The sequence below is a fragment of the Dipodomys merriami genome, unplaced genomic scaffold (genome assembly GCF_024711535.1).
Source record: "Dipodomys merriami isolate MVZ:Mamm:240054 unplaced genomic scaffold, mDipMer1.0.p SCAF_5, whole genome shotgun sequence".
NCBI classification, from domain to species: domain Eukaryota; kingdom Metazoa; phylum Chordata; class Mammalia; order Rodentia; family Heteromyidae; genus Dipodomys; species Dipodomys merriami.
The window spans coordinates 54,622,057-54,647,872 of NW_027206068.1; the positions used below are offsets into that span (position 1 = coordinate 54,622,057).

The 25,816-nt window shown below is 36.4% G+C and overlaps 1 protein-coding gene and 1 long non-coding RNA gene across 5 annotated transcripts in view; one reads left to right on the forward strand and one right to left on the reverse strand.

Moving 5' to 3' along the window:
- Cped1 (cadherin like and PC-esterase domain containing 1) overlaps positions 1-25,816 on the forward strand; it is a 241,967-nt gene that overhangs the window by 62,583 nt on the left and 153,568 nt on the right. For all 4 annotated transcript variants that reach the window (XM_069996639.1, XM_069996640.1, XM_069996636.1 and 1 more), the window contains exon 6: positions 24,996-25,128. In XM_069996639.1, coding sequence (XP_069852740.1) covers positions 24,996-25,128 — 133 coding nt within the window. The remainder of the gene's footprint in view (positions 1-24,995; positions 25,129-25,816) is intronic.
- On the reverse strand, positions 6,642-17,934 carry LOC138809746 (uncharacterized). The gene is made up of 3 exons (XR_011366931.1): positions 17,845-17,934; positions 13,516-13,688; positions 6,642-6,833 (listed from the first exon to the last, which is right to left on the reverse strand). It is a non-coding gene; the product is annotated as an uncharacterized lncRNA (long non-coding RNA).

A 25,816-nucleotide genomic window follows, 5' to 3' on the forward strand; every position in this document is an offset into this window, starting at 1 on the left:
GGCATAAAATCTCAGGGACAACACCAGGCCCTGAGTTCAAGCCATATGTGTGTGTGTGTGTGTGTGTGTGTGTGTGTGTGTGTAAACACACACACATATGTTTTAAGGGATCCTTAAAACAACTCAAAAAATTGTTTGCATTTTGAGAGAATTTATGTATTTTAAAGTGTGATTTCTTTATTGTTATTTACATTTAAGAGTGATTGAGTTGGGTGCTAGTGACTATGCCTGTAAGTAAATGTAATTACTTGGAAGGCTGAGAAAGGGATCTAAAATCCAACCCAGTAGAAATGTCCAAAAGACTTTATCTCAAACACACACACACACACACACACACACACACACACACACACACACACCACACAAAACTAAGGCTGGAGATGTAGTCACAACTCACATAGTAAAGCATCAACTTAGCAAATGAGAAGCAGTGAGTTCAAGCTCAAGTACTGCAAAGAAATATAAATAAATAAGGAAGATTTTATTAAAGTTTTTAATAGCATTGTAGGTAGCAGAATAGAATCATAAAATTAAAGTGTACTTATGGTTCAAAATGATTATCAATTAAGAAAATTCCTCAAGCAAGTTTTATATAAACTTATACTTTAGATTTCCTTCCATAAAATTACAAGGTAATCTTTACATTCTTTTCCTTTAAACACTTTTTATTATCAAGAATGTTTACAAATTCCTATAGTCCCTTTTCCTACTCTGTCTAATGTGTCAATTTTTCATTTATCTTTGTGACTAATGAGATGGCTTTGTGAAATATGTAGCCTTATAAGTGAAACATTTATTCTATCATGTTTTCTTTCTTTAGCTGAAGATAATTTCTTAGATGTGTAGTTTTAACATGTCTACTGCATTATTTTCTGAGGTGAATTTTATCAACCGTAGCTTTTGCACCAGCTTGTTACTGCAATAAATATGTAATGTATAGCTCACAAATAAAATATTTACTGATGAAAATACTGAAGAGTATTAATATTGAATGCAGATTAGGTGTCAGTACCTTAGAATATTGTATTGTCCAAAGGCAAAATAAAACAGTCATGGTGTGGGAGTGTGTGACTGTACTTCTAGTCTCATGACTCTTAAGACCAGTCTGGATGAGATCCTTTCTCAAAAATACCAAACCACAAAAACAACAAAGACAGCTATATAAACAAAAAGTAGGTAATAAAACTAAACATCGCAATCTGGAGACATTTTACTTAAGTCCAAAACAATGTTAAAGCTGTGTTTTATTTGGAGGTTGATCAATTGATTGTGAAATTAAGGGTTCAAGCTCTGTGACCTACTAGCTGTCCAACAACTTCAAGGGATTTGTTTTCTTGATTTTTGTTTCCCATCGACAAAGTAGAGAGAAAACAATACCAATTTCATTGGTTTAATTTTTAAATATCTAGTAGATTCTGTTTGCATGTATATTTGTGTATATCTAATTTAACTTGAAGATTAAAGCACACCTCGTAATATTGTGTTAATATATAACACTCAAAATTGAACTAAATCATTCTACAACTAAAAAATCAAACAGTAGGCCTTACAATACTTAACATTTTCTCCTTTTACACATGTTTCTCTCAAAAACTGCAAAACGTCTGAGATTTTACCCTACTCCTAACTCACAAGTCATCTGCCAGTATTATGGTTCTTCTCAGAGACACAAGATGCCTAAGTCAGAGACAAATGTTTTATTTACAGCAGCAGCACTAGGCAAGCTACCAGCCTTTGTACAAGGTCACAGAATCCTGGTTTCCTAGTCCCGGTTCAGTACTCAATAAATGGAAAATTAAGAGAGAAATGCCAACTTGGAGAATTTGAATCTTTTTTTTTCAAGGGTAGCAAACAAAACTACCAGAGGAATATTGGTTTTGCTAAGCAGGCTAAGAAACAAAGAACCTTTCCTTCAGTTCTTGACAGACATTTCTATCTTCAAGACTACCCACTGCATCAATACCTGTGGAAAGATGTTTCAAAGCAAAGCTATTAGTGCCACTGTACAGAAGTAGGGATGAAGCCTAGGGAGTATCCCCAGCTGTTTCAGACCGTGCCTGGCACATTCTAGCTTGGAAGCATTATCAGTCCATAATACTGAGAAAGATTTCAAATGCAGTTCTTCTACAGTTTTCTAATCTATAAAGGTCCTTCTCCCCTTAGAGATTTGCTGTCCTAAGCTGCATTTTTGCAGCAGAGACATGGATGCTAAGGCAGGAAGGTTGATTATGATGTGAAGTTGGTTATGACCCATGCAAATGAGATGGGACAATTTTGACCAAAAATAGAAGAGTGACTGAATGTATGTAATGCTAACACAATCTGTTCCTCCCATGCCCAAACAGCGTGTACCTGACCTTAGACTTGTGAGTCACATGGAGGCAAATATCCATGGAAACTTTTCTGGCTAGCAGAAAGATTTATTTTTATCTTGCCATTTAGTGCTTTGTTTTTTGGGAAAAAAACTGTTTCATCATATGTAGTTGGCTTAAACTTGGCATTCATGCTTTTTTGTTGCTTTTTATGAAGGGTTTTATTTTTTAATAAAAATTGCTTTCCCATATTTGAACTACAAGTACGAAACAAAACATAAGAGAACTATTTTACTTGGGTAGGGAGTTGTTTTTGTTCTTTTTAGTGCAACTTCACCATCCAAGAAATCTTGCTTAGGAGTGTGCCAAATTTTTGGCCATAACTCATTCTTTCCAGTGGTTTTATCGTAGTTCTGTGTACTAAGATTTGTGCTCAAAGATAACACAGTGAACAATATAAGATCTATGTCCTCATTTTTACAGTAACAATGTCATTTTACAGAGAAAAAAAGAAATACAGCATGAAATTTAACACATTTTTATTGAATCTAAACATGATGGAATTTTATAACTTTCTATATTTTTATTAACAAATGTAAAGTATATTGTTAAAATAACTTAGGGAAGCTATTTTTAAGCACTGTGGTGTAGTCCTGATTAATTTTAATATTTCATGTCTAGTGTTACAAGTAAAGAAGAACAAAGCTTGCTTGCTCAGTGTTTTCAAATTCTGATCACCCTTCATATGTTTTTTGGGGGGAGGAGGGGCTTCTTCAGGCTTCTCTCACTCCCCAAAACTCTCACCTTCTGTGCCACAAAACATGCAAAACATTCCCCTACCCTCAACCCCCAAATAAAGCTCTTGGCTCTTTAGTATGGCTGACTTTAACAAGGTGATAGCAGGAAGTAAGCTGATGGAACTAATGCAGACTAAATTACACCCTTCCTGTAGTCCTAAGCCTCTTACATGTATTTGCATTTTAGAAAATAAGTTTGCAAACCCAATAAATTTCTATTTGGTAGAATTTCTGGAAGCATATTCAAATTTTCTTTTAGTTCTACAGCAAGGCACCCATCCCCAAAGCTTACTAACCTAGCCACTTTTCTCCCTGTCTAAGTGGATGCTCATATATTCTTTCTACTTATTTTCTTCTTTCTGCAAAATCATGTCCATTATTCTCACTGTGACCAAAAGGACCTTATGTCTACATTAATTTTTTTCTATGTTGTTCAATCAAAAAAAATCTCATGCTTGTAAGGATTTTACTACTTGAGTCACATGTCCAGGCCTTTGATTTGTATTTCTGTTTGTGAAGATAGGGTTTTGCCAACCTTGTCTGGGTTGGTCACAAGTTTTTCTCCTTCAGCCTATCTAATCCCAAGTAAGGGGCCACTAAGATGCTTTGCTTACGCCTATCATTTCAAAAATAACTAAATGATGGAGAACACTGGAATGGGATGCAGGTTGACCCATTATGATGATGAGATATATAGGACACTTGTTGAAAACGAACTTTACAATGTCTGGGGGGCGAGGGAAGAGTTGGGGCGGTGGGGAGGGAAGGGATGGTGGGGAAAAATCAAAGGAAGAGGTAACAATGCTCGATAGGAAATGTACTCATCACCCTACGCATGTAACTGTAACCCCTCCGTACAGTATCTTTATAATACATATCTATCTATCTTTCCATATATAAATAAGTAAATTAAATCCATTAGATGTGCCCACAGAAGTCTATCTAGTGACTGAAACAGCAAGGCCCAGTAAGCAGTTCTCTGAATGAGGTTCTGATCTGATCCAGAGATAGATTTTATCTAGAACAGAAGTCCTTGTCCTGTCAAAAATATTTATTTGGCTTCTAAGCGTTGAATATATAGGAAAAGATAAGGTGATACTGAGCAGCCACACTAAGAAATAGCCCTCAACATAGTTGTAATAGTCTCAATGTCAGAAACCTAAAGGACGTTTCCACATGCTCCCCATTACCATAAAACTCAGTGACCATTTGATCTCTTCCAGCAGCCAATTCTTCCCACTTTTCTGACTCCATACTTCTCCTCATGTTTTCATATTTCTACAAGTTCCTGCCAATTCTTCCCTTTTCCACACAAAACAATTTTGCTAAACCCAGAGGACAGTGAAGCTGGGTTTTCTAACACTGTAATTACAGAGTTAAGAGGGAATTTCAACATTACTTTGTCAGCTTATTGTCATCTATAAGGTCTGAGCCATCATATTCAATAAGGAAATTGCCACATGAGTGAACTTTGTTCATTCCAAAGCTCCATCATTCCTGTGCTTTTGTGTGTGTGTGTGTGTGACTTTCTACCCTGCATTTTGATTGCAGGGATTGTACTTAGGGCCTGTGTACTGCTCCTGTGCTTTTCTGCTCAAGGCTACCGCTCTACTACTTTCAGTAACAGCTCTACTTTCAGTTTTCTGGTGGTTAATTGGAGACGAGTCTCATGGACTTTCCTACCCCAGCTAACTTCAAAGTACAACCCTCAGATCTGGGAGATCCTGAGTAGCTGGGATTACAAGCATGAGCCACCAGCACCTGGCTAGTCCTATGAATTGTGATGTGGACACAGATGACCCTTTCATCATCTTAGCTAGCCATTGTCCCATCTACCGCCATTGCCAGAAAAACTAGCTATCAACCCCTGAAGCAGCTTATCCCAATGACACTCTAAACTACTTAAGAAAACAGATATCAAAATTTTTTAAAAAATGACTGACATTATAGGTATCTGTGAAGAATGTTCATGCATTTGAAGGCAGATGGGGATAAATTACAGTTCTTGATGCCTGAGTTTAGTACAAGTAAAAAAAAAAAAGATGATGCTAAGTGAAATGAACCCCAAGGTATGGACACAAGAGGTCTTTCTTTGTTGCTTTTGTTTTTAACGTACTATGTGATTATTTTTTGTTTCCTTTGTATGTTCTTCCCCCTGTTGTCACTGTACTTGATTTTCTACCCTGCATCTTACATATACATTTGTCTAATTTGGGGAGGGGAAGGGAAATAACAAAATGCTGAAACAAGGACACAGGATGTCCCATTGCAACAAATGGATACCCACCAGACCCTATATTGGAAATGAACTTTACAACTTCATGGCAGGGGGAGAGGCGAAGGAGGTGGGGAAAGGAAGGGATAATGGGACAAAGGAGATAACAATGCTTGGCAAGAAATGTACTCATTTCCTAACTCATATAACTGTAACCCCTCTGTACAGCCCCTTTATAACAAAATGGAATTTAAAAAGGCAAAAAAAGGGAAGAAGATTCACTTCTCTGTAGTCAGAATATATTTCAAAAAGTGTGTGTTGAGAGTCTAAATGTGCTTTGTTAAAGAATGTCTCCCTAGAGTTTTATACACTTATCAGTTGGACTAGACAAATTAGACACCAGGAAATGCAGCACTAATTTCTCTTTCAGTCATAGACTTGAGGGAAGCCAAATGTCAAGACCCTTTCATTTTAAAATGAAAAAAAAATGAATAAAGAAGAAAATAACTGTCTCAAGGTCATTGACCTAGAGAAAAATCACTAGGGACTATTTTGTACACATTTTTCATATCAGAAATTCAAAATGTTGTTTCTGTAGACATTGATTCAAGACTGTCTTAGGAATGAGGTCCACCTATCTCTTCATATATATTTAAATTCTTTCTCTTATGTCATGCTTTTACCATATACAAATCTCTAGTGGATATTGTCTCCCTGAAATGATTTAGATTCCCTAAATCTGGTTGAGTCAATGTACAATCAAGTCACTAGTATGTAATAGTCACTTCAATATTTTTAAATGTTGGACATTAATTGCATGGCAAAAGTGTACTGAAGGTGGTCAAAGTTGTAGAAGGGGAGCCCTGGAAGTCAGGAGAAGATCTCGTCAAGGCTTAGATTAATCTACTCATTTACTTGCTGTGAACTCAGTGTTGAGCTGTTGCTGTGGACCAGAATACCAAAGCAAGAAGAGCAGTGAACTGCCTCAGTCCTCCATGTTATACTACCTGTTTATAACAAGAAGACATTTATATCTATGGAAGAACCAGAGCTGTTCTAATATTACTCACAAGCCAGGGAGAAAGATAACAATAAATTTCATGATAGAGTACTAACTTCTGGATGAATTCTTTTCCTCAAAAGACTTATCATCTCATTGTTATGGAAAAGAGTAGACTGAGCCTGTTCTCATATTGCTGCTTGGTCCTCATGCATTCAGACTGGAAAGGTGAGAGTAATTCTCTAAGGCAGGCTCATATTTCAACCCAAACATCTTCAAATATTTCTTCATCATTTATTTTGAAGAGAAAAGCTAAGTGTAGACTGCCAGAGGAAGGAGCAGGAAGACAAAGGAGAGAGGTCCCTCTCTTTACTTATCAATGGTATTGCGGTACTTATGGATTTGCTCTCCAGGCAGTTTCTTCATCTTAATGGTTCTGTATTGAGGCCAGAGGACACAAATCTACCAGTTTCTGATGAGTATTGAGTTTTTAGCTTCTTTTATGGATCCTGTGAAGGAAAGTGAGGATGTGTGAGATACAGCTTGCAAATCGAAATCAGAAAGAATGAACATCGATCTAGATTGCAGTAGATATTGGTGGATATATTTTTTTTAAGCTCTACCAGAAGTTGGCAATGGCCAGCCTGTGGGTATATAAGGCCTGCAAAATCATTTGGGACATGAACAGGAAGACAAATATGCTTCTTGTTGGCTGTGTGTGGCAGTATATCTGTGCTGATAATCTTTTTTTTTTTTTGCCACTTTTTAAATTTCATGCCAGAAAATAAATACAACAGGGAGAGTGCCCATTTTTATAGGAACACTGAAGCTAGAAGAAATATTAGTATCTTTCATCATTAGTGTGCTGATAATCTTGTATGGACTGCAAATGATGTTATAACTATCCAACTTCCGAATCACCCTTGGCATGCATGCATGTGCATGTGTGTGTGTGCATGAGTGCATACATGTGTGTGCATGCACACACACTGATCATACCCAGGAGTTTTATATGGAAAGAAATCTAATTGTTTAATATAGGTTAGGCTCTTCCCTTCTTCATTCTTCCCCTTGTTCTTTCTTTCCTACTGTATTTTGCAGATCATGACAAAAAAATGTGATTTCTTTTCTCTTCATCATCTGCATGTTATTTTCACCAACACTGATTTGGTATATGGAATTCAATATATAATCAAAAAAGTCTCTAATAGTTCATATAAAGCTTTTCTACTATTTCCTAGACCCTAATTTCTCTAACTATTCAGCTTTTTCTCCATATCCTATAGGCAAATACCTCAGATAAAATATATGCAACGTAGATGTCTAGAATACTGTCATTTGTAAGTATGAAGCCCAATTCAATTGAACATGAGCAAAAAAGAATTCATGGCTAACTAGTAAAGCTGTGTTCAGTTAACAGATTCCAGGGGCAAACTCGAACTATCTTTGTCTCCCAATACTCTTTTTGTGTGCGTCACATCTCTCTACTTAACTTCTCCCTGTATATTGCCCGCCTCTACAGAGAGGTTTTCTCCGTATGACAGAGAAGATTGCTGTCAGGTATTCCCAGTTTAGAAACCCAACCATTTCTTCTCCATCTGCAAAATGAGAGACCATCAGGCCACAAGTCCACACTGGTCAATACTACTATCAGGAGAATTGCTTTAATTAGGGGCTTGGCTGAGAATATTCTCACATCTACTGTGATAGTTTACGTGGACTATTCTAACAAAGTACCACAGACGTGGTGGGGGCCTTAAACAACTCCCCTTGTCTCTCTCCTGAAACCAAAAGTACAAGAGGAGGGTGTCAAATGGCTTGTTCCTCCTGAGGCCTCTCTCGTTGACTTGCAGGGATTTGCCTTCTTGCTATGACCTTATGAGGCCTATATGTTTGTATTCTCTCCTCTTCTTGTCACCAGACCTTCTTAGGTCATCATACCTATTAGATCAAGACCCACCCTCGAAACTTCACTTAATTGCCTATTTTAATGCCTTATTTCCCAAAATAGTCATATTCCCAGGTACGGTTAGAACTTCCACATATCGATTTGGGGGCACTTTTCAGTTACTAACTGCCCCAGACGGGGAGAGTCGTCAGAGGTAGTATAATTGGGAGTTTCACTAAAACCACATGGAGAAAAATAAAGATCCTCAAGATAGAGAATGTTATTTGGTGGACAAAAAAAAAAAAAACAGCAGCCCTGTATTATTACATGGTTAACAAATATTTTTACTGATTTAGTTATGGGATTCTTTTGGCAGAACTACTCTTATCCTCAAATAACTTTTGAAGTATGGGAATATTGATATTATTTTTTCTTAAGCACCAAGATCTGTGATGTTAGACCCTGACTACTCACATGCCTGGTGCTGGGTTAGCTGCAGATCTATCTTTCTGTGTTGTGCTAGGTTATTTGCTCCTAAGACCTCAGTCCCCACATGCTCTCCCACACGCAGACAAGCTGATAAAGCAATCAATACTACTATTCTCTCTTCTCCTAGATATAACCTTTATCTCCAAAGGACGTAATTCCACCCAAACTCATAATCAATTGGTGAGAATTTCAGACACAACTGCATGCCAGGAAAGACCCCAGAGGAACTGTTGAATTGTTCAATGCCCTGGCCACCCACACAGCCTAACTTACTCATAAAACTCACAGCTCAGCCAGGAAATCATAAGTATCTGAATTAACTAACTCATCGCAGCAACAGCAAATGAAGATTTTTGAGAAAGTGATAGCCTATCCTTGATTTTCTTTGTTTGTCCAATTGAAAGTGAGAATGAAATAACTGTTGCTCACTGTAGCCTGTGAGCGGGAAACCCCATAAATCTTCTCCCCATTTGACGTACGTACACTGCAACTGTGGTATTTTTCCCCAAATATATTCTTCCTGAGTCACTGTACATGTGATAGAAGAGGAGTTAATCTGAAATCTTGATAAGGTGTCTGAAAAATGTTGTTTGCTTCAAAATAGATGATAACATTTTTACAGCAGTGACCAAACCTTTGAGATTACAGAACTGGGTTAAGAAAGGTTTGGAACAAATCTAGGATTTAGCTGTTAGGTGGTGAAAATTCCTTCTGGGACCTTCCTGTTTTGTGAGTAAATCCAATTTATGTCAAAGAGGACTCCACTGTACTATGGCTTTGATTCCTCTGTTTTGTGCATTTTAAAATCTATTCAGTTAGCCTTACATGTACACACATACACACACAAACGTGTGTGCACACAAAATCTTAAATATAGCTTAGTTTGGAGAGCTACAGAATATTTAACTCCAAGACAATCACTTTCTCTGCCTCCTGATGGTAGAGGGAAATACTGAACAACAAGAAAAAAATTACAAGTATTTGTTTTTTGGTTTTCTTTTTTTTTTGGGTCCGGTCCTGGGGCCTGAACTCTGGGCCTGGGCACTATCCTTCAGCTCTTCAGCTCAAGGCTAGCACTCTACCACCTGAGCCACAGCGCCACTTCCGGCTTTTTTTTCTTTTTGCTTATGTGGTGCTGAGGAATTGAACCCAGGGCCTCAGGCATGCAAGGCAAGTGCTCTACCACTGAGCCACCTTCCCAGCCCTACAAGTATTTGTTATAAGACAAAAACAAACAACTGGGTGCCAGTGGCTCATGCCTGTAACCCTAGCTATTCAGGAAGCTGAGATCTGAGTATCACAGTTCAAAGCTAATCCTGACAGGAAAGTCTGTGAGACACTTATTTCCAATAAACCACCAGAAAACCGTAAGTAGTGCTGAGGCTCAAGTGGTAGAGCACTAGCCTTGAGCTGAAGAGCTGAGGGACAGCACCCAGACCCAGATAGTTCAAGCCCCATAACCAACAATAAAAGAGAAAGAAAGAAAGAAAGAAAGAAAGAAAGAAAGAAAGAAAGAAAGAAAGAAAGAAAGAAAGAAAGAAAGAAAATCTGAGTAACTCTGCAGTATTCATTTATTTTCATGGACATCCATGACAGTATACCAACATCAATATTCAAAAATAAAATTCACTAACATGATACATTAGCTGAAGTGCATATAACTTCATATATTACATGTATGTAATGGATTATTTGTGGAAGGATACTATTTGTTATGACTAAGTCCCTTGAACTTCTCATTGTAGCTGTAGTCATTAATAATACAATTTATTGGGACCAATACATTGTAATAGGCATTTTGTCACTTTCAATTTGACACAGCCTGCTGAAAATATATTGACAATAAGCCAAAAGCATAGCTGCAGCAAACTATAGGCAATGTGAAATGCCTTTCTACCCCTACATAAAATCCTTCATTTGTAGCTGAAGTTGTGAGTCAAAAGGAACCTATCCTGGAAAACGTGTAATTAACTGAATGATGGATTAGCTTTGGAAGAGGTTTTACCCTTTAATGATGGGTTAGGTGTGCCCCTGTCTGGGAGAAAAGCATAGACTGTTCTATGGTGAGCCCCTCTTTAGCCCTATAATTCATTTTATCAATACCCTCTGTGACTGTTTTCTTTAAACTTCTTCTAGCACCATCTAATGGTGAAATAGAGAACTTCTTTCTTGAGTCATTTTTAACTATGGCAATTATGCAATACCAGTGCTCAGTCATTTCACTAGCAAATGTGGAGCATTGCAAGGGGTCAGCATATCCCTGAAAGGACCAAAGCACATAATCCATCCACATTCACTGAGAAGGCCTCTTCACAGCCCATATTGTTTCAGCTTTTGGGGGGAACATGAGTCAGAATGTACATAGTAATTGCTAACCTAAAGACTCAGAGTGAAAAGAGAAGTCAGGAGTCTTGATGGTCAGGTAGGAAGAAATCAAATTCTAGTTCCACAGCTGCTGGATAGAGCTATTGATTCTAGGAAAGAAGCTTAACCTATTGCGCCTGCTTTCCAGACTTGTACAATGAGAACAATTCTGCTGACCAATCTATCCTCATAGAGTTTTCAAGCAAATGCTTTACATAAGTATATGTGTTATAAACCTATATAAGTCACACATAAGATATTATTCCTATATTATTGAAATATCCATGAACTGAGTTGCAAAGAAAAACTGAATGAGTCTTTCCATTTTCCACATTGATCTATCTATATATCTAGCTAACTAGTTAGCTAGCTAGCTACCTATCATCTATATTGTGATCTTTCTCAATGTCTACATTTGTTTTTAGAGACTTTCTGATTAAAAAATAAGCAAGTAAGTAGAACTTAGAGATTAAGTTTAGTCACCAAACAGAATTGGTGCTAGTTTGGGGCTTGTTTTACAGGTAATTACAGTAGAATTTAGTATTTATGGCTCACAATTATTTTACAAATTACCCTAAATAATGGCAAGGAGAAACATTACTGTTTTACTTATCATTACACTCTGCATCAAGTACTCTGTACATTTCATTCTTTTAACCTTGTGTAACCTTTTTATCAATGCCCTTCTTCGGTTAGTAATGGAAACTCTCGCCTGCATAGATAACAAGATCCACATGTAAAGCATGTTGTATAAACTTGATCTGCTATACAATATTTGAAGTAAGTGTTATACACCAGACAACAAGAAAAGAGCTGCTTAATGAAAACTGTTTTATCTGGATCTGATGAGACATTGATTTTATATATCCTTTCTATTGTTATTATTTCATCAACTAACCCAATCCTTTTAATTTTTAATGCATCAAATATTTGCACACAGACAGGGTGATGTGCATTTGCTACAGACAGCAGATGGTTTTGTTGTATTGCTTTGTTTTGCTAGAGAACTCAACAGCAGATGAGAATTGCTCTATGCCCAGTCACCAACATACTTCTTCCTTTGAAGGTTATTCCTAGCCTTTCTTCTGCTACTCCCTATCTGATGTTATGCCAAACTCAAGTCTCCAAATCAACTACAAATTTTCAGACAGTAAAGAAAACCTTTAAACTAGGGTCATATGCTGAGTCAGATGTAGGTAGCCAGCAGAGTCAGGTTTGGGCCTACAGCAAAATAGTGACCCCCTCTTTTATAGTCACAGAAAGAGCTGCCAAGCTGGTTTCCAAAGCACCCATATGACAATGTAGATTAGTAAATATTTGTAAAGCCATATTATGATTGAAAAGAAATGTATAATCTGAGTGTAATTAAGGGATTTTGAAAATGGTTTTTAAGCTAGTAATTTCTTTGACCTGGTCACAAAGCTGCTAGAGGACAATGATAGATATAGATAGAGCCAGGTTCACCTGTGTCAGTCCTATCTTGGCCACTTAATAGCCCAGTATCTTTGGGCAAGTCGCTTACATTCCCTGTGGTACAGCTTTCAGTCTGTAGTTTAGGGATGATCGCGATTCTGTCCCATTGAGTAGTTAAAAGAATAGACAAAGTTAATACTAAGTGCTTGGAATAATGCAGAGTGAGCACTTCATCAATGTTAAATAATTATGATTGTCCAGTAAATAGCTCCATAAATATTGCCTGGTAATTGCTAGCTACCATTTCATTTAATTTGGAGAAGCCATGTTTTTCAAGACTAACTGGCAATAATTTCTTGGATATGAAAATGTTCGCAAAACTGGCTCTTTTCCTTTACCTATACTTCCTTCACCTGAGATCCTGCTAAAACCACACTTGAGTTCTATTAAAGCTTCTTCCGTATCATACCTCCCACTGTCTTTGGATAACAAATATTTAATCTTCATTGGTATGGAATGACATAGCTGTAAGTCATATACACACCTGTTTTAACAGACCAGTAAAATGCCATAACTCATATAAAGGACAAATAAGAGAAAAGTAATTTATAAAAAATATATTTTAATGCAGATATTTAACATTTGATACAATAAGGTGTAGTAAAATGCTCAAAAATTTTCACTCATATTTAGATTCATTATGAATGTGACAGCCATTGTAAAAGAAACTAAGGTACCACAGGTCACATTGCTTTTGTTGATGAGCTTTGTGAAAATGATGAACAATTATTGAGAAAGTCGCAAATGAAAGAAGGAAGGAAAGAAGGAGGAAAGAAGGAAGAAACAAAGAAATGGAAATAAAAATGGTCAAGGAATTTAATTCCTGAAATTTTCAGTGTATATTAAAGTGAAAACTTAGTTTATACATGCAAAGTTGAGAAAAGCTCTTGTTGAGAATAATTATCCTTGAGTCCCAAGGAGACACTCAAAATTAGCATGGAAAATTACGTGCAAGTAATTTACACCTGTATTCCTACCTGCTTAAGAGGCTGAGATCTGAAGGATTATGGCTGAAGCCAGCTTAGATGCAAAATTCCATTAGATTCCATTTCCAAAATAACCATCAAAAGCCATTGACTCTATCCTGGCTCAAGTGGAGCACTGGTTGAGGAGTACAAGGGACAAAAGGTGGTAAGTTCAAGTCTCTTTACTATAAAAAAAAGAGGGGGGAAAACCCATATGGTCAAGAGACAATTCACTGTTCTGCAAAGCAATATTTAACAGAGTTAACAGCCATTTCAGAAAGTACACCAGCCACCAAACTATTTAAACAGAATTTCTACCTTATCACTGCATTCCAAATAAACCCTAGAGTTTTCCTATACAAGGCATGACTTGAATGAATGTATATGCCTCTAGTCTGTTCAATTTCAGTGGCCTGTCTGATTGCTATGATATGCCAAGAGAGCCTCTTTATCCTGAAAGGTGTATCTTACTTTCTCATAAGCGGTCCTCTCATACTTGGAGCTAACATTCATTATTTTCTCTACTTCTACTCTAGGACCCTGTGCTCATCTCCTTGTGTTGCAGTACTGGTGGTCCTGTCCCTGGAGCCTATGTGGCCTGGGCTCTCTGGGCCTGTGCATGTCTGAGGTGCCATGATGAATGTCAGGGATGTTCACATCTATGCAGTACCTTCTTTCCCTCTCACTTCTCTTCTGGTCTTGGTGTCTCATTCCATTGCAGCTGTCTCTGTCCCGCCTGTGGCCTGACTGTCCCTATGTGTTCTCCAAAGCCCTCAAATAATCAAAAGTAAATTGCTTTCTTCAACGCGTTAGGTATCACCTTTATTTTACAGTTTTCATTTTGTATGAAATGCTCAACAATCAATATGAAGCTGAAAAATGTACACATTATTTAATTGGGGGGGGAGGGCATAAACCCGAAGAAAAATTGAGTCTAGGGACTATAAAAACAATGTTCTAGAAGTGTTTCTACTCTTCCATGGCGTCCTGTTACCTTGCATTTCTCTTGCCTTTCATTTCCTTTATGTGGAGACAAGATTCCGTTACTAGGCCCTCCTTACTAGGTTTTCCCATCAAGGCCAGCTCCAGTACATGGCTAGAGAGCTTAAATTAGCTTCACACTTAGCTCTCCACACCAAGAAATAAAAACTAGATCTCGTCTTGTCATCTAAAATGGACCACAGATCTTAAAAGGGTAAAAATTGGTGCTTTTTCTTTTTTTTTTCTTCTGACTTTTGGGCGTTGTGATGATATGTTTAATACCACTAAGTTCTAACTGTGTCACCACTGGACCTGGCATATTTCCCTTGAGCAGAGTTCAGATACAGGGATGTATTTACCCTTCAAATAGAAAGCCATCTCTGTTTACATCCTTGTGTTCCAAATATTGCAGGAGTAGGGAAGTTTACTTTGAATCTAAATACAGAGTTGAAAAGAGGGAGAAAGATGACATGCTTAAGTAAACTGTCGCTACGCAATTTATCTTTTGTAGTGCAGGATTTTCTAATGTTTTTGTTTCTATATTTCTCCTTGCAGTCCCTGTGGGTCAGTCAACAGCCAATTTTAGACAAGTTTGGTGCTGTTTAAAGGAAAATATTTTTCAACTCTGTTTATAATGGCTATAAAATGCAAGATTCTACCTACAAAAGAGTATTTAAATTTTTCCAGTTATACAATTTGTTGGTAGATCTACAGATGTGCCCCACCAAGAGGAAAATGAGAAATGTGCCAGGTGCAGTCTGAGTTTATAATTAAAGGAAGTTTAACTTGTTGGATACATTTTAATAAGGTGTTTTGCTGTTTGTAAGCTATTGAAACAACATTTTAAGCTGCTAGTGGGGAAAAGCCCTTAATCATATAGAATGTGGGGCCTGCAATGAAAAGCAAAAGGAGGAGGCAAAAAAAAAAAAACCCAAAGAGACTGAAGTCAATTTTGGAAACTTTTAGTAAAAATAAATGCCCCAATGTTAACCCAGCCTCCCAGGACTAATGGATAATGTGAATTTTTAAGGTGAATCAGGAAAGGAAGGGTAGGTTAAAGGGAGGGAAGCAAACACTAAATAAAGAACAATTTCTGTGAGCGATCAGCAGGAGCTGCAAGTTGAGTAGAGAAGAGTAGTTTTGAAGAAGAGTGCTGAAAAACTTGAATTGCAAATCATCTGGTGGAACATGGTGGCCATGAACTTCAGTCACTTTTCATTCCAGAACAATGAAATTGAATGAACACTTGGAAGTTCAACTTCAGTCCTAACAGAAACTTGGTGTGCTGTTTTCACTAAATAGACATACTCAGCTACCCATCACCCCACCTTGCCTTCTTTTTCCTTATAGACCAGAGTTCCAGTATTGCCAGAGTCCTGAAGCCTACTCAGGCTGTGGAACCTGACTTCAGTCATAGAGACGGAGCTGGCCATGACAGGAGAGCCTGGTGAAAATGTTACTTTAAGAAAGCTGGTTTGCCAGGCACTAGTAGCTCACACCTATAATCCTAGCTACTCAAAGGTTGACCTCTCGGGATCACATTTCAAAACCATCCTGGGCAGGGAAGTCCATGAAACTCTTATTTTCAGTTAACCACCAGAAAAACCAGAAGTGGAGCTGTGGCTCCAAGTGGTAGAGTGCTAGCCTTCAGCAAAAGAGCTCAGGGACAGCACTGAGGCCCCGAGTTCAAGCCCCATTACCAAAAGAAGAAGAAAAAGAAGGAAAAAAAGCTAGGCTTTAAAATAAAATGAAATGTTTAAAATAAAATCTTTAAAATAAAATGTTCCCTTCTAATAACAGAACTAACTCTAAAATCCTTGAAGAATAATATAAAATTTTAAACAGATTTTTTTGAGAAAAGATTTGTAGCCAAAAGGATCTATGGAATTAGTTTTATTTAATGCACAGTAAAACTTCTGTCAAATTCTACTTTCTTTCTCATTCTTTTTTTTCTCCCTTCTTTTTTCCTTCCTTCCTTCCTTTCTTCCTTCTTTCCTTCCTTCCTTCCTTCCTTCCTTCCTTCCTTCCTTCCTTCCTTCCTTCCTTCCTTTCTCTTTCTTCCTTTTTGTTGATCACGGGGTTAGAACTCAGGGTCTGGGCAGTGTTCCTGAGCTCTTTTTGCTCAAGGCTAGTGCTTTACCAATTTAAGCAACAGCTGCAGTTCCAGTTTTCTGGTGGTTAATTGGAGATAAGAGTCTCATATTCTTTCCTGGCCAGGCTGTCTTTGAATCCTGATCCTCAGATCTTAGCCTCCTGAGTAGGTAGGATTACAGGTGAAATTCTATTTTTTGTAAGTGTCCTTTTCCAAGCTCCAGTACCACCTTTCCCACCCTACTGCTCATTGGACTCTTTGTCCACTCTTCTCTCTCTTACACTCACTTAGAATATTCAAGTGGTTCTTATTCTTATTGTTATTTTATCACTACCCCAAACAACACAATGAAGTCTTGGTTTCCAAATAGCTGTGCATTCTTCTTCCTTAAGCAGTGGACTAAGAAAGAAAAATCTGTCATTCAGTGTTTTTTTTTTCTTGTTATTAGCACTCCTTACAAATCATCTTCTAAATCCTGTATCTATTTGCTAAGTCTACTCAGCCAAAAATAACAGAGTTTGAATGATTATCTCATGACTTGGATCCCAAATAATGCTAACTAGACAGTTAAAGCAATGACTATGTACCCTCAACTTATTAAAATTACTGAGATATAATTAGGTACCACAAAATTATTTTCCCCAAGATATCTAACACATTTGAACCCAATAAATGGCAAGATATGAACCATTTCTTATCCATCATCCACCTATTCCAAGGAATCTAAGCGAAAATAGGAAGTTTAAGTCTAAAATTGCTGTACACAAACATACAAACAAGTTATATTCATTGAGAAGATGTGTTGATTGCAAAAGCATGGGTTATATCTCTGGAAAATAATAAATAATTCTCTCCCTATCTACATAAACACATTTGGCATAGGCAGGTTGAAATCAACTTGGTAATACTGCTAAAGATGAGAGATGTTTGGTAACATTAGAATATCTACAAGAAATGGTCATTTGAGTTTCATGTTCTGGTTATTCTGTCTGGAAATGAAACAGGTTAACTTTAGAGGTTAAAATACAGACAAGGATAGGAAGTAATAATTCAAAATTTAATTACTTAATTAACATTTTTAAGGACAGCAATTATTTAGCTCTTTAGCTACAAAGTCCCCTCCCCCTTCACTTCAATTAACTCAGTTAATTCTTTAGGCATTCACAAGACATAAAAGAGGTCAGATGTCCTTGGCTAATTATGTGTTTAGCTAGCTAAGGTTACAAAGTAAGACTCAGTTTGTGGAGTTCTTGCAGGGGAAGACTTACCTGTCACTTATACCCGGGTTTCCTTATAACTTATTAGATGTAGACCCTGGAACTACAGTGCTTCTCCGGCAAACCCATCTTCCAGATTCCAATCATATGGTAGCTCAATTAGAGGCAAAGAACCTCAGGACAGGATGGATTGGTAATTACATGTTTGCTCAATGTCCTAACCAAAAGTCTTTCCTGACACAGTTCCATGTTCCTGGTCTATTTTTGGTATTGAGGTCTCTGGCTCTCACTAGACTTTATTTTGGCAACTGGCTGTAGTCTCTAGATCATGTGTATGCTTATCTTACCATCGGCACATGAAGAGATCCTGATGTTTTAAGTAAATTCATGCTTTAAATATAGTACATTTACTTGTAAAGAATGTAGAAGTAAAGAAGCAAATGACAGTACTGTAGTGTACATTTTACCATCCCAACATATGGCGTAAAAATTATAGGCTAACATGCTCTATGAAGTTGCTATTAAAGAAGACATATATCTGTTGGGTTGTTTGACTTTATCAGTGCTGGGATTTGAATTCAGGCCCTTGCATTTGTTCGGTTGACTTTCATATGGCTGGTGTTGTCCCACATACACCTCCCATCTTGTTCCTCTTCTTGCTGTTTATTTTGGAAATGGAGTCTCCTAGATTTTTTCTGTGTAGAGTAGCTTCAAACTTTAATCCTCAGATTTCAGCCTCCTCAGTAGCTAATGTTGCAGGTATTAGGCACTGGTGCTTGGCTAAAGAAAAATATATTCATGCATGATTTCATTTAAATAGGACCTTTAGTGTTCCTGGCTTATATTTATATTAGGATTCACCTACAATGCACTTAGAATTTGGAATCATGGCTAGGAATTCTAAAAAGTTGTTCATTATTCTGACCTAAATTATATCCATTTTTCATGGTTTATTCTAAAAATTGTTCATGAAAGAAAAAAGTTGAGTATAAATAATGTGATTAACTCATCTTCACTGTGGGTTGGCTAAGGCAGCGATGTTATTGTTATATTTATTGTACTCTATGTATTAATATTTCCTGGAAGTTGGATTTCAAATGGTTATTAATGATGATCATTAATTTGTATCAGTTTATTCATCCTGGGCCTCCCTGAAGTAGTCAACATTATTCCTTTATAAATATTTCTTTTCCTATGGAAAATTTGTGAAGAAAAGTATCAAGTGAAAATCAAACTGCCAAAAAGTAATAAATTTCATGCTGTGAAATCATAAGGCAAGAAAGTTGAAATAGTAATCTAGTCATAGCTTGTGTGTGTGTGTGTGTGTGTGTGTGTGTGTGTGTGTGTGTGTGTGTGTGTGTGTGTGTCCGGTCATGGGGCCTGAACTCTGGGCCTGGGCGCTGTCTCTCAGCTCTTCAGCTCAAGGCTAGCGCTCTACCACTTGAGCCACAGCACCACTTCCGGTTTTTTCTGCTTATGTGGTGCTGAAGAATCGAACCCAGGGCCTCATGCATGCAAGGCAAGCGCTCTACCACTGAGCCACCTTCCCAGCCCTAATCATAGCTTTTATTAGGACAATGTGGAAAATGAGCAGAATTCAAGGTTCTAATGGTATTATTGTCAAAACATAGAGAAGTCCATGGGAAAGTTGTTCTCATAGAATTGTATGACTTTGACACTTCCACTGAAAAAGAACAGAAAGCAGAACATTTATGGCTTACATTTACTGGACTTTCAGTGGGCATATGATTGATGGGTTGGTTCATTGTTGGAAATTTTATACAATGACTTTCCCTTTAGAACACATCACTGTGTTGTGGATCTGGTCATTTGTATAGATCAAATTATGTCTCCATTTATATGAGGACACAGTCTGCCTCCCATTTCCTAGAACTAAATTCATGTTATTGTTTTTCCTCAGACAGATTACAATATCTAAGTACTATGCTATTTATATTTGTGGTTTAATGCATCTTCTACGTGTTAATTGTTTAGGAAGTTTTGTCTGGGTGTTATAAATCTGTTGACTAACAGTGAATTCTATGATAACTTGTATAGTTTCCAAACTGTCTCTTTTTTAGAACAGATACAGAGGAAAAGATTCAACTATTTCACTAACTTGATTAACCCCAGACATACTCCAGTTATAACATAAGACAAAATTCAACCCCAATACCAAGTTTCTTTAAATAAATGAAACCAAACTCAAAGTGAACAGTTTTTTTGGAGCTGTAATACTAAATCAGAGGAAAGTCACCAAAAACAGAATGCATATCTTTACAGTTTACTTGTAAGTGAAAATACAGTCTTAGATTTAGTCTATACATTTGTCCTTATCAGATACAGTTCCTGTTTTGTTCTTAGAGACTCATTTCAAATACTAGATGTTCAAGTATCACATGAAAGATTTAGTAGATTCACTTTGATCGAATAGTGAATTGTGGTAGCAGCCACTTCATGTTGAATATATGAAAAAGGAAGAACATTTTAGCTATACTTTAAACTTCAATTTCTTCCTACCAAAATAACCAGAGATATATTCATTGATCATAGAGAACAATGACAACAAAAAGCTATAGCAATGTAAAGAACGAACAAGCCCCATGCTGAAAGTTTTACTAAATTTGTACAGTGTAAACCTACAGCTCACATGTGGGATATGTGTGTAACACAGGCAGGATTGGTGTTCCCGTAACATTACAATGTGGTATTCTCCCCCTCGGATTCACTCTGGATCCTTCTCTAAGAAGCTATTTTCTATAGATTGCAGCTACATGATTTCCCAATCTTCTGACTGTCAAGAAAGCAATTGCAAGAGGAGGAAACAGTGGGGTATTTTTTTCCCTGAGTACTTCCTTGCTGGACCCTACCTTGGAAAAAAATCTATGTTCCTCTACCTGTAGTATGGCTTCTGTTTAGTGGTTTCTTCCAATTCTAGGACAGTTAATTCTAGCTATTACTTCAGTTTGTAGATATGTATGCTAAATGACATTTGCTATGCATGTAAATTCTGAGGTTATGTTTATATAGCTTCAGTCTTCAGGCTAATTATTATGACTAGTAAACAGCCTCAGGCAGGAATAACAATTAATGTTCTTATAAACAGCATATTTACACACTTAATCTCAAAAGTAAAATTGTTAATTGCTAATTACAGCCTTTTATCCTCACTGGAAATTTTAGAAAAAGAAAATACTTGCTAAGTTTAGTTTCTTAATATGAAATGCAAGACAATATTCAAGCATTTCTGAAACATAATTATATTTGCACTATTACTTCCATATTAATTATTAGCTATGGGGCAAAACATTAAATCAAATACAATATAAATTTGACAGCTAATCTTTGTTAGTACAAGTGTTTGCCAGTGCTTAGTCTTTGCCTGTGGTATATATAATTATATGCCACATAAAACAGGAATAATAAATAACCAAAGAAAGTATATTTAATTAATTAGAATGGTATTTTGGTCTCTAACCACAGATTGACTGGTCCACTGCTAGAATAAACATTTTCTGAAAACTATTGCTTCAGGGCTGTGTTTATTACTGGGGAAAGTTCAGAAGATTCGTGAGAATCACACTCTGGAATCTATAAGATTCCTTGACAAATGTCACAAGCAGAGTTAAGTGTTAACTGGAAATAATAGTAATGAATGTTTAGATCTCTTAGTTCTGATTCAGTCTTTCTTGTCACAAAACTTCATTCCAGTGATCAGTAACTCAGTACAGAGCCAACCAGATATTATTATAACCCGTGAGAAATGGAGTTACCATGTATTTTCAACAAATAGTTCATTTTTACCTTAGATAATCAGTAAGGTTTCAGGCTCTTTAAAAGAAGTTATGAATAGTCAATAAATAAAAGTACAACACTATCCACCCTATGGTATTTCACTTCGGAATCTATTTTATACCCAGTCTTCATATTTTGGGATGATGCTGTAAGAATCCAAGCTAGACCCTTCACTTTTACTGCTTGCTACAAACTTTAATAATAACGTGTCTGTGAGTTACAAGTCTGTTGGAAGACTATGTGTTGTAAAGTCTCACCTTACCTTCATTCTACATTCATACCTTCATTCACCACAGTTTGTAGATTTCTAGACTTTTTTGGAGTATGCTGAAGAGATTTGAGGAAATAAGAATAGAATACAAAATAAATGTCTTAGGTTTAGATTGGCAATTCTTAGATGGATTAATATGTCAAGTGAAAGATGTAAGAAGAGGATGACTCTAAAAAATTTGGCTTTATTAAATAGAAGTAGGATATTAATGGATGCCACAATTAATTATATATGATTCATAAGAGGCCAAGAATTGGAAACAAGAAGTTTTTCTTTGTTGTTGTTTTTAATGTACTACGTGATTTCCTTTTTCGTTTGTGTATTTTTTATGGTTTATTCTCTGTTGTCACTGTATTTGATTTGGGTATCTTGGGTATTATATATACATTTATCTGAATTAGGGAAGGGAAGGAGAACAGCAAAATGGTGAGACAAAGGACAAAAAGCGAACCAATGCAACAGCAATACTCAGAAGACAATATGTTGGAAGTGATCTGTACAACTTGTGGAGAGGGGATTACAGGGGAAGAGGGAAAAGTGGAAAAATAATGAGGGAAGGTGTAACAAGTTCGGTAAGAAATGTACTACCTCACACATGTAACTGTCACCCCTCTGTATGTCATCTTGACAATAAAATTAAATGATAAAAAATAGATAGATACAGCTTTGCTAGACAAGAGAAATGGGAATTGTTTTAAATGTCATGAGATAACTAATGATAACATTTTTATAAATGTTTTTGTTATTTATTGTTCTAAGAATCACAAAAATAACTATCATACAGTCTCATCCAGCTTCAGATAATACAATTGGAAGCCTGGAATTTATCAATAAATGTGTAAATAAAGAAATAAGGAACATTTACTTAGGCAATATTCATTCAATCAGTTTCAAGTTCTTGACAATTTCTTCACTAGATTCCTTCAGATTTATGCAACATGCTCTTCCCCTTGAGCTCAACCAGACAAACATGATGTAAAATTGTTTATCCTTTTGATATTTACTCCCTTATCATCTCTGATTGAGATACTAGCAGGGTGAACCCAATTTTGTCCATCTGATTTAATATCAGCTTGGCTTAGCTTCAAGTTGATTCTGTGCTTCCTGGTAGCAAGATGAAAGGAACCTTAGAATAAATTATACTGTTTTCATGTTTCTTCGTTTTTTTTTTCCCCCAAAGAAATCTTCAACTAAGCTCTTTGGTAGAACACGATTTCCTAATACAACTTCTAAAATTATACGTCTTCTTATTGGGTTTTTAATTAAGGACATTTATATTTTCTTTCTGTAGCATTGAGGAAATTTAGTGACATTTCACTGTTTTACCTTTGGTGATAAGGATAGAAGCCCAGGACTTGTCATGTTAAGAATTTGCTCTGTCACTGAGCTACACTCACATCCACCATTTTAACTTTCTACTAGTTCTGAGTTCCCTGGAGAAAAGAAAAAAACATACTGCAATATCTCTTTGTCATCTCTGAAACACAAAGCTATTTGAATATTTCCTTTATTATGATGTATTAGATTTTCATTAACAGAGAACTCTTACAAATAAGTTATGAGTTTTGAGCAAGATCACACTGTGCTAAATAATGAAGCAGGGGAGTGCATCAAACAGCTTGACTTCTGCTGACTTTTACTTAAGGGGGTGAAGCATTTTAAATTAGACAATGTTAGTATCGATGAAACATGCATAGGAGGGGAAATAATTTAAAGACTTCATTCCATTTAGAGAGTTAGATAAATTGATTTAAAAATAAAGCACTATTACCTGGAAATTAAAAAAAAAAGATTCTTGTAGGCTCGTGGAGAGAGTAGAAATCGGGGCAATCATTTTAGAAGGCAATTTGGTAATGACTAACAAATTTACAATGGTAGACCTCATGACCTAAGAATTATGCCTGTTGAGAAGATAAACTTGTAAAGGAAGTACATCAAAATAAACACATAAGAGTATTCATTACAGTGAGAAAGAAAAATCTTACAAAAGGAATCTAGATATATAACAAAAGAGAGTATAGCTAAAGCAAATGTTCACTCATTTAGTAGAACACCCTAAGCTGCTTCAAATTGTGTATGTGCTAATTCTAAATTCAGTGATGTGAGAGATGGATTCAAAGGGAAATAAGTCAGACATAATACTATTATGATGTCTCTTTGGTATAATCTTAAAAACAGACATACACACTCTTAGGTTTGTGTAAATACATACGTATATATGTCAATTGATCAATTTACATATTTTTAAAAGCAGCTGACCTATTGGGATGACCTGGATGTTAAAAGTTGATACATAACTCTTGGTTTCTTGTGGGGTGTGTTACTAGGTAATAGTGAATATGAAGGTGCTTTTCTTTTTCTCATAGATTTCTATAAAACATTTCTAACCAACTATATGCCATACTTTTACTTGACCCTATCAGGGCAGCTGTTTTTTAAGAAGTTGGTATTAATATTTTATGAAATATTTAAAGACATAGTAAGATACTAAGGCAATGAGGCATAACAAACAAGAATTTTCAGGACATCAATCTAAATTTTCATGTAGTATTTAAAGCATAAACAAGGATCAATATCCTGGCCACTTTCCTTTTAATTGATAGTGTATCTCCTTAGCTGTGTGAATGATAGGTCAACTTGGTGATGGATGGAGATGGACATTTACAATCAGTTTTCACAATTGTTTTCCTAGATTGTAGTAAAGAATACACTACAAAACAAAGCTCCTAGCTGGGCGCCGGCTCACGCCTGTAATTCTAGCTACTCAGGAGGCTGAGATCTGAGGATTACGGTTCAAAGCCAGCTCGGGCAGGAATGTCCCTGAGACTCCATCTCCAATAAACCACTAGAACACCGGAAGTGGCGCGTGGCTCAAGTGGTAGAGCGCTCACCTTGAACTAAAGAGCTGAGGGACAGCGCCCAGGCCCGGAGTTCAAGCCCCACGACTGACAAAAACAACAACAACAACAAAAAAAAACAAAGCTTCTCTGGACATGCATTCATACTTGAATCCAAACTGGATTCAGAATGGAGAGGAAAATGGAAGTGAATTTCCCATAGACCACATAACTGAACAGAATATCCTCTAGTTTGAAGGCCATGACTGACTACCTTCTGCACTTACTTTTTATTTTAGAACTGAAACTTCCTGTGAATCCCTCTGTGTGTGCAGATCCTCGAATGCAATTACAGCCCAATAATTCCAGTCACGTGTTAAAATCACTGAAGACGTACATTTGGAAAACATGGGACTGGCGGCGTGAACAGCTGTAAGCCATTCATTTCGAACTGTTCTAGCTGGCTGGTATCGTTCTATCTGGTATGCATTTCAGGAGACTAGAAAAAAAAATACAAAGCAGATCTGGGAGATTGGGGTGGGGGTACATGCTTGAATTTAACTACTTAAAAGTTCAGTATCCCTCCTTAATAAAAAGTACCATTATTGACTTTATTCTAGACTAATTTAAATTTCTCCTGCAATAGTATAAAGATTTGGGTAAATTAGACTGTTACCTAGTAAGTTACATTAACATAAATTGAATTTAAAAGCTTAACAATGTGAGACTATAAAGTTTTAACTTCTACTTTATCCTTACCTGGCATCTCCTTAGTCTATGAACTTGGATGAATGAAATTTTTTCTATTAATTTTTTTATTGCTCCCAGCATCTAAGAATAAAGATGTCCAATATACCTCCAGGAAAGTGATTTTTAAGATGTAGGTAAATTATAGGGAAAACTAGAGCTTTTAATTTTCATATCTAAGACATAAATGAGTTTTCTTCACCTAATTTTATAGTTATTAGCTAGTATTTCAGGAGTTAATAGTATGTGAAAAATCACATTCAGTTTGTGCTTATGTAGACTTCAAAAGTTAAAATACAATCTTTACCACCCATCAAATTAGTTTGATCAAAAGATGGCAAACTTTTGATGGAATTGTTATATTTTTGACACA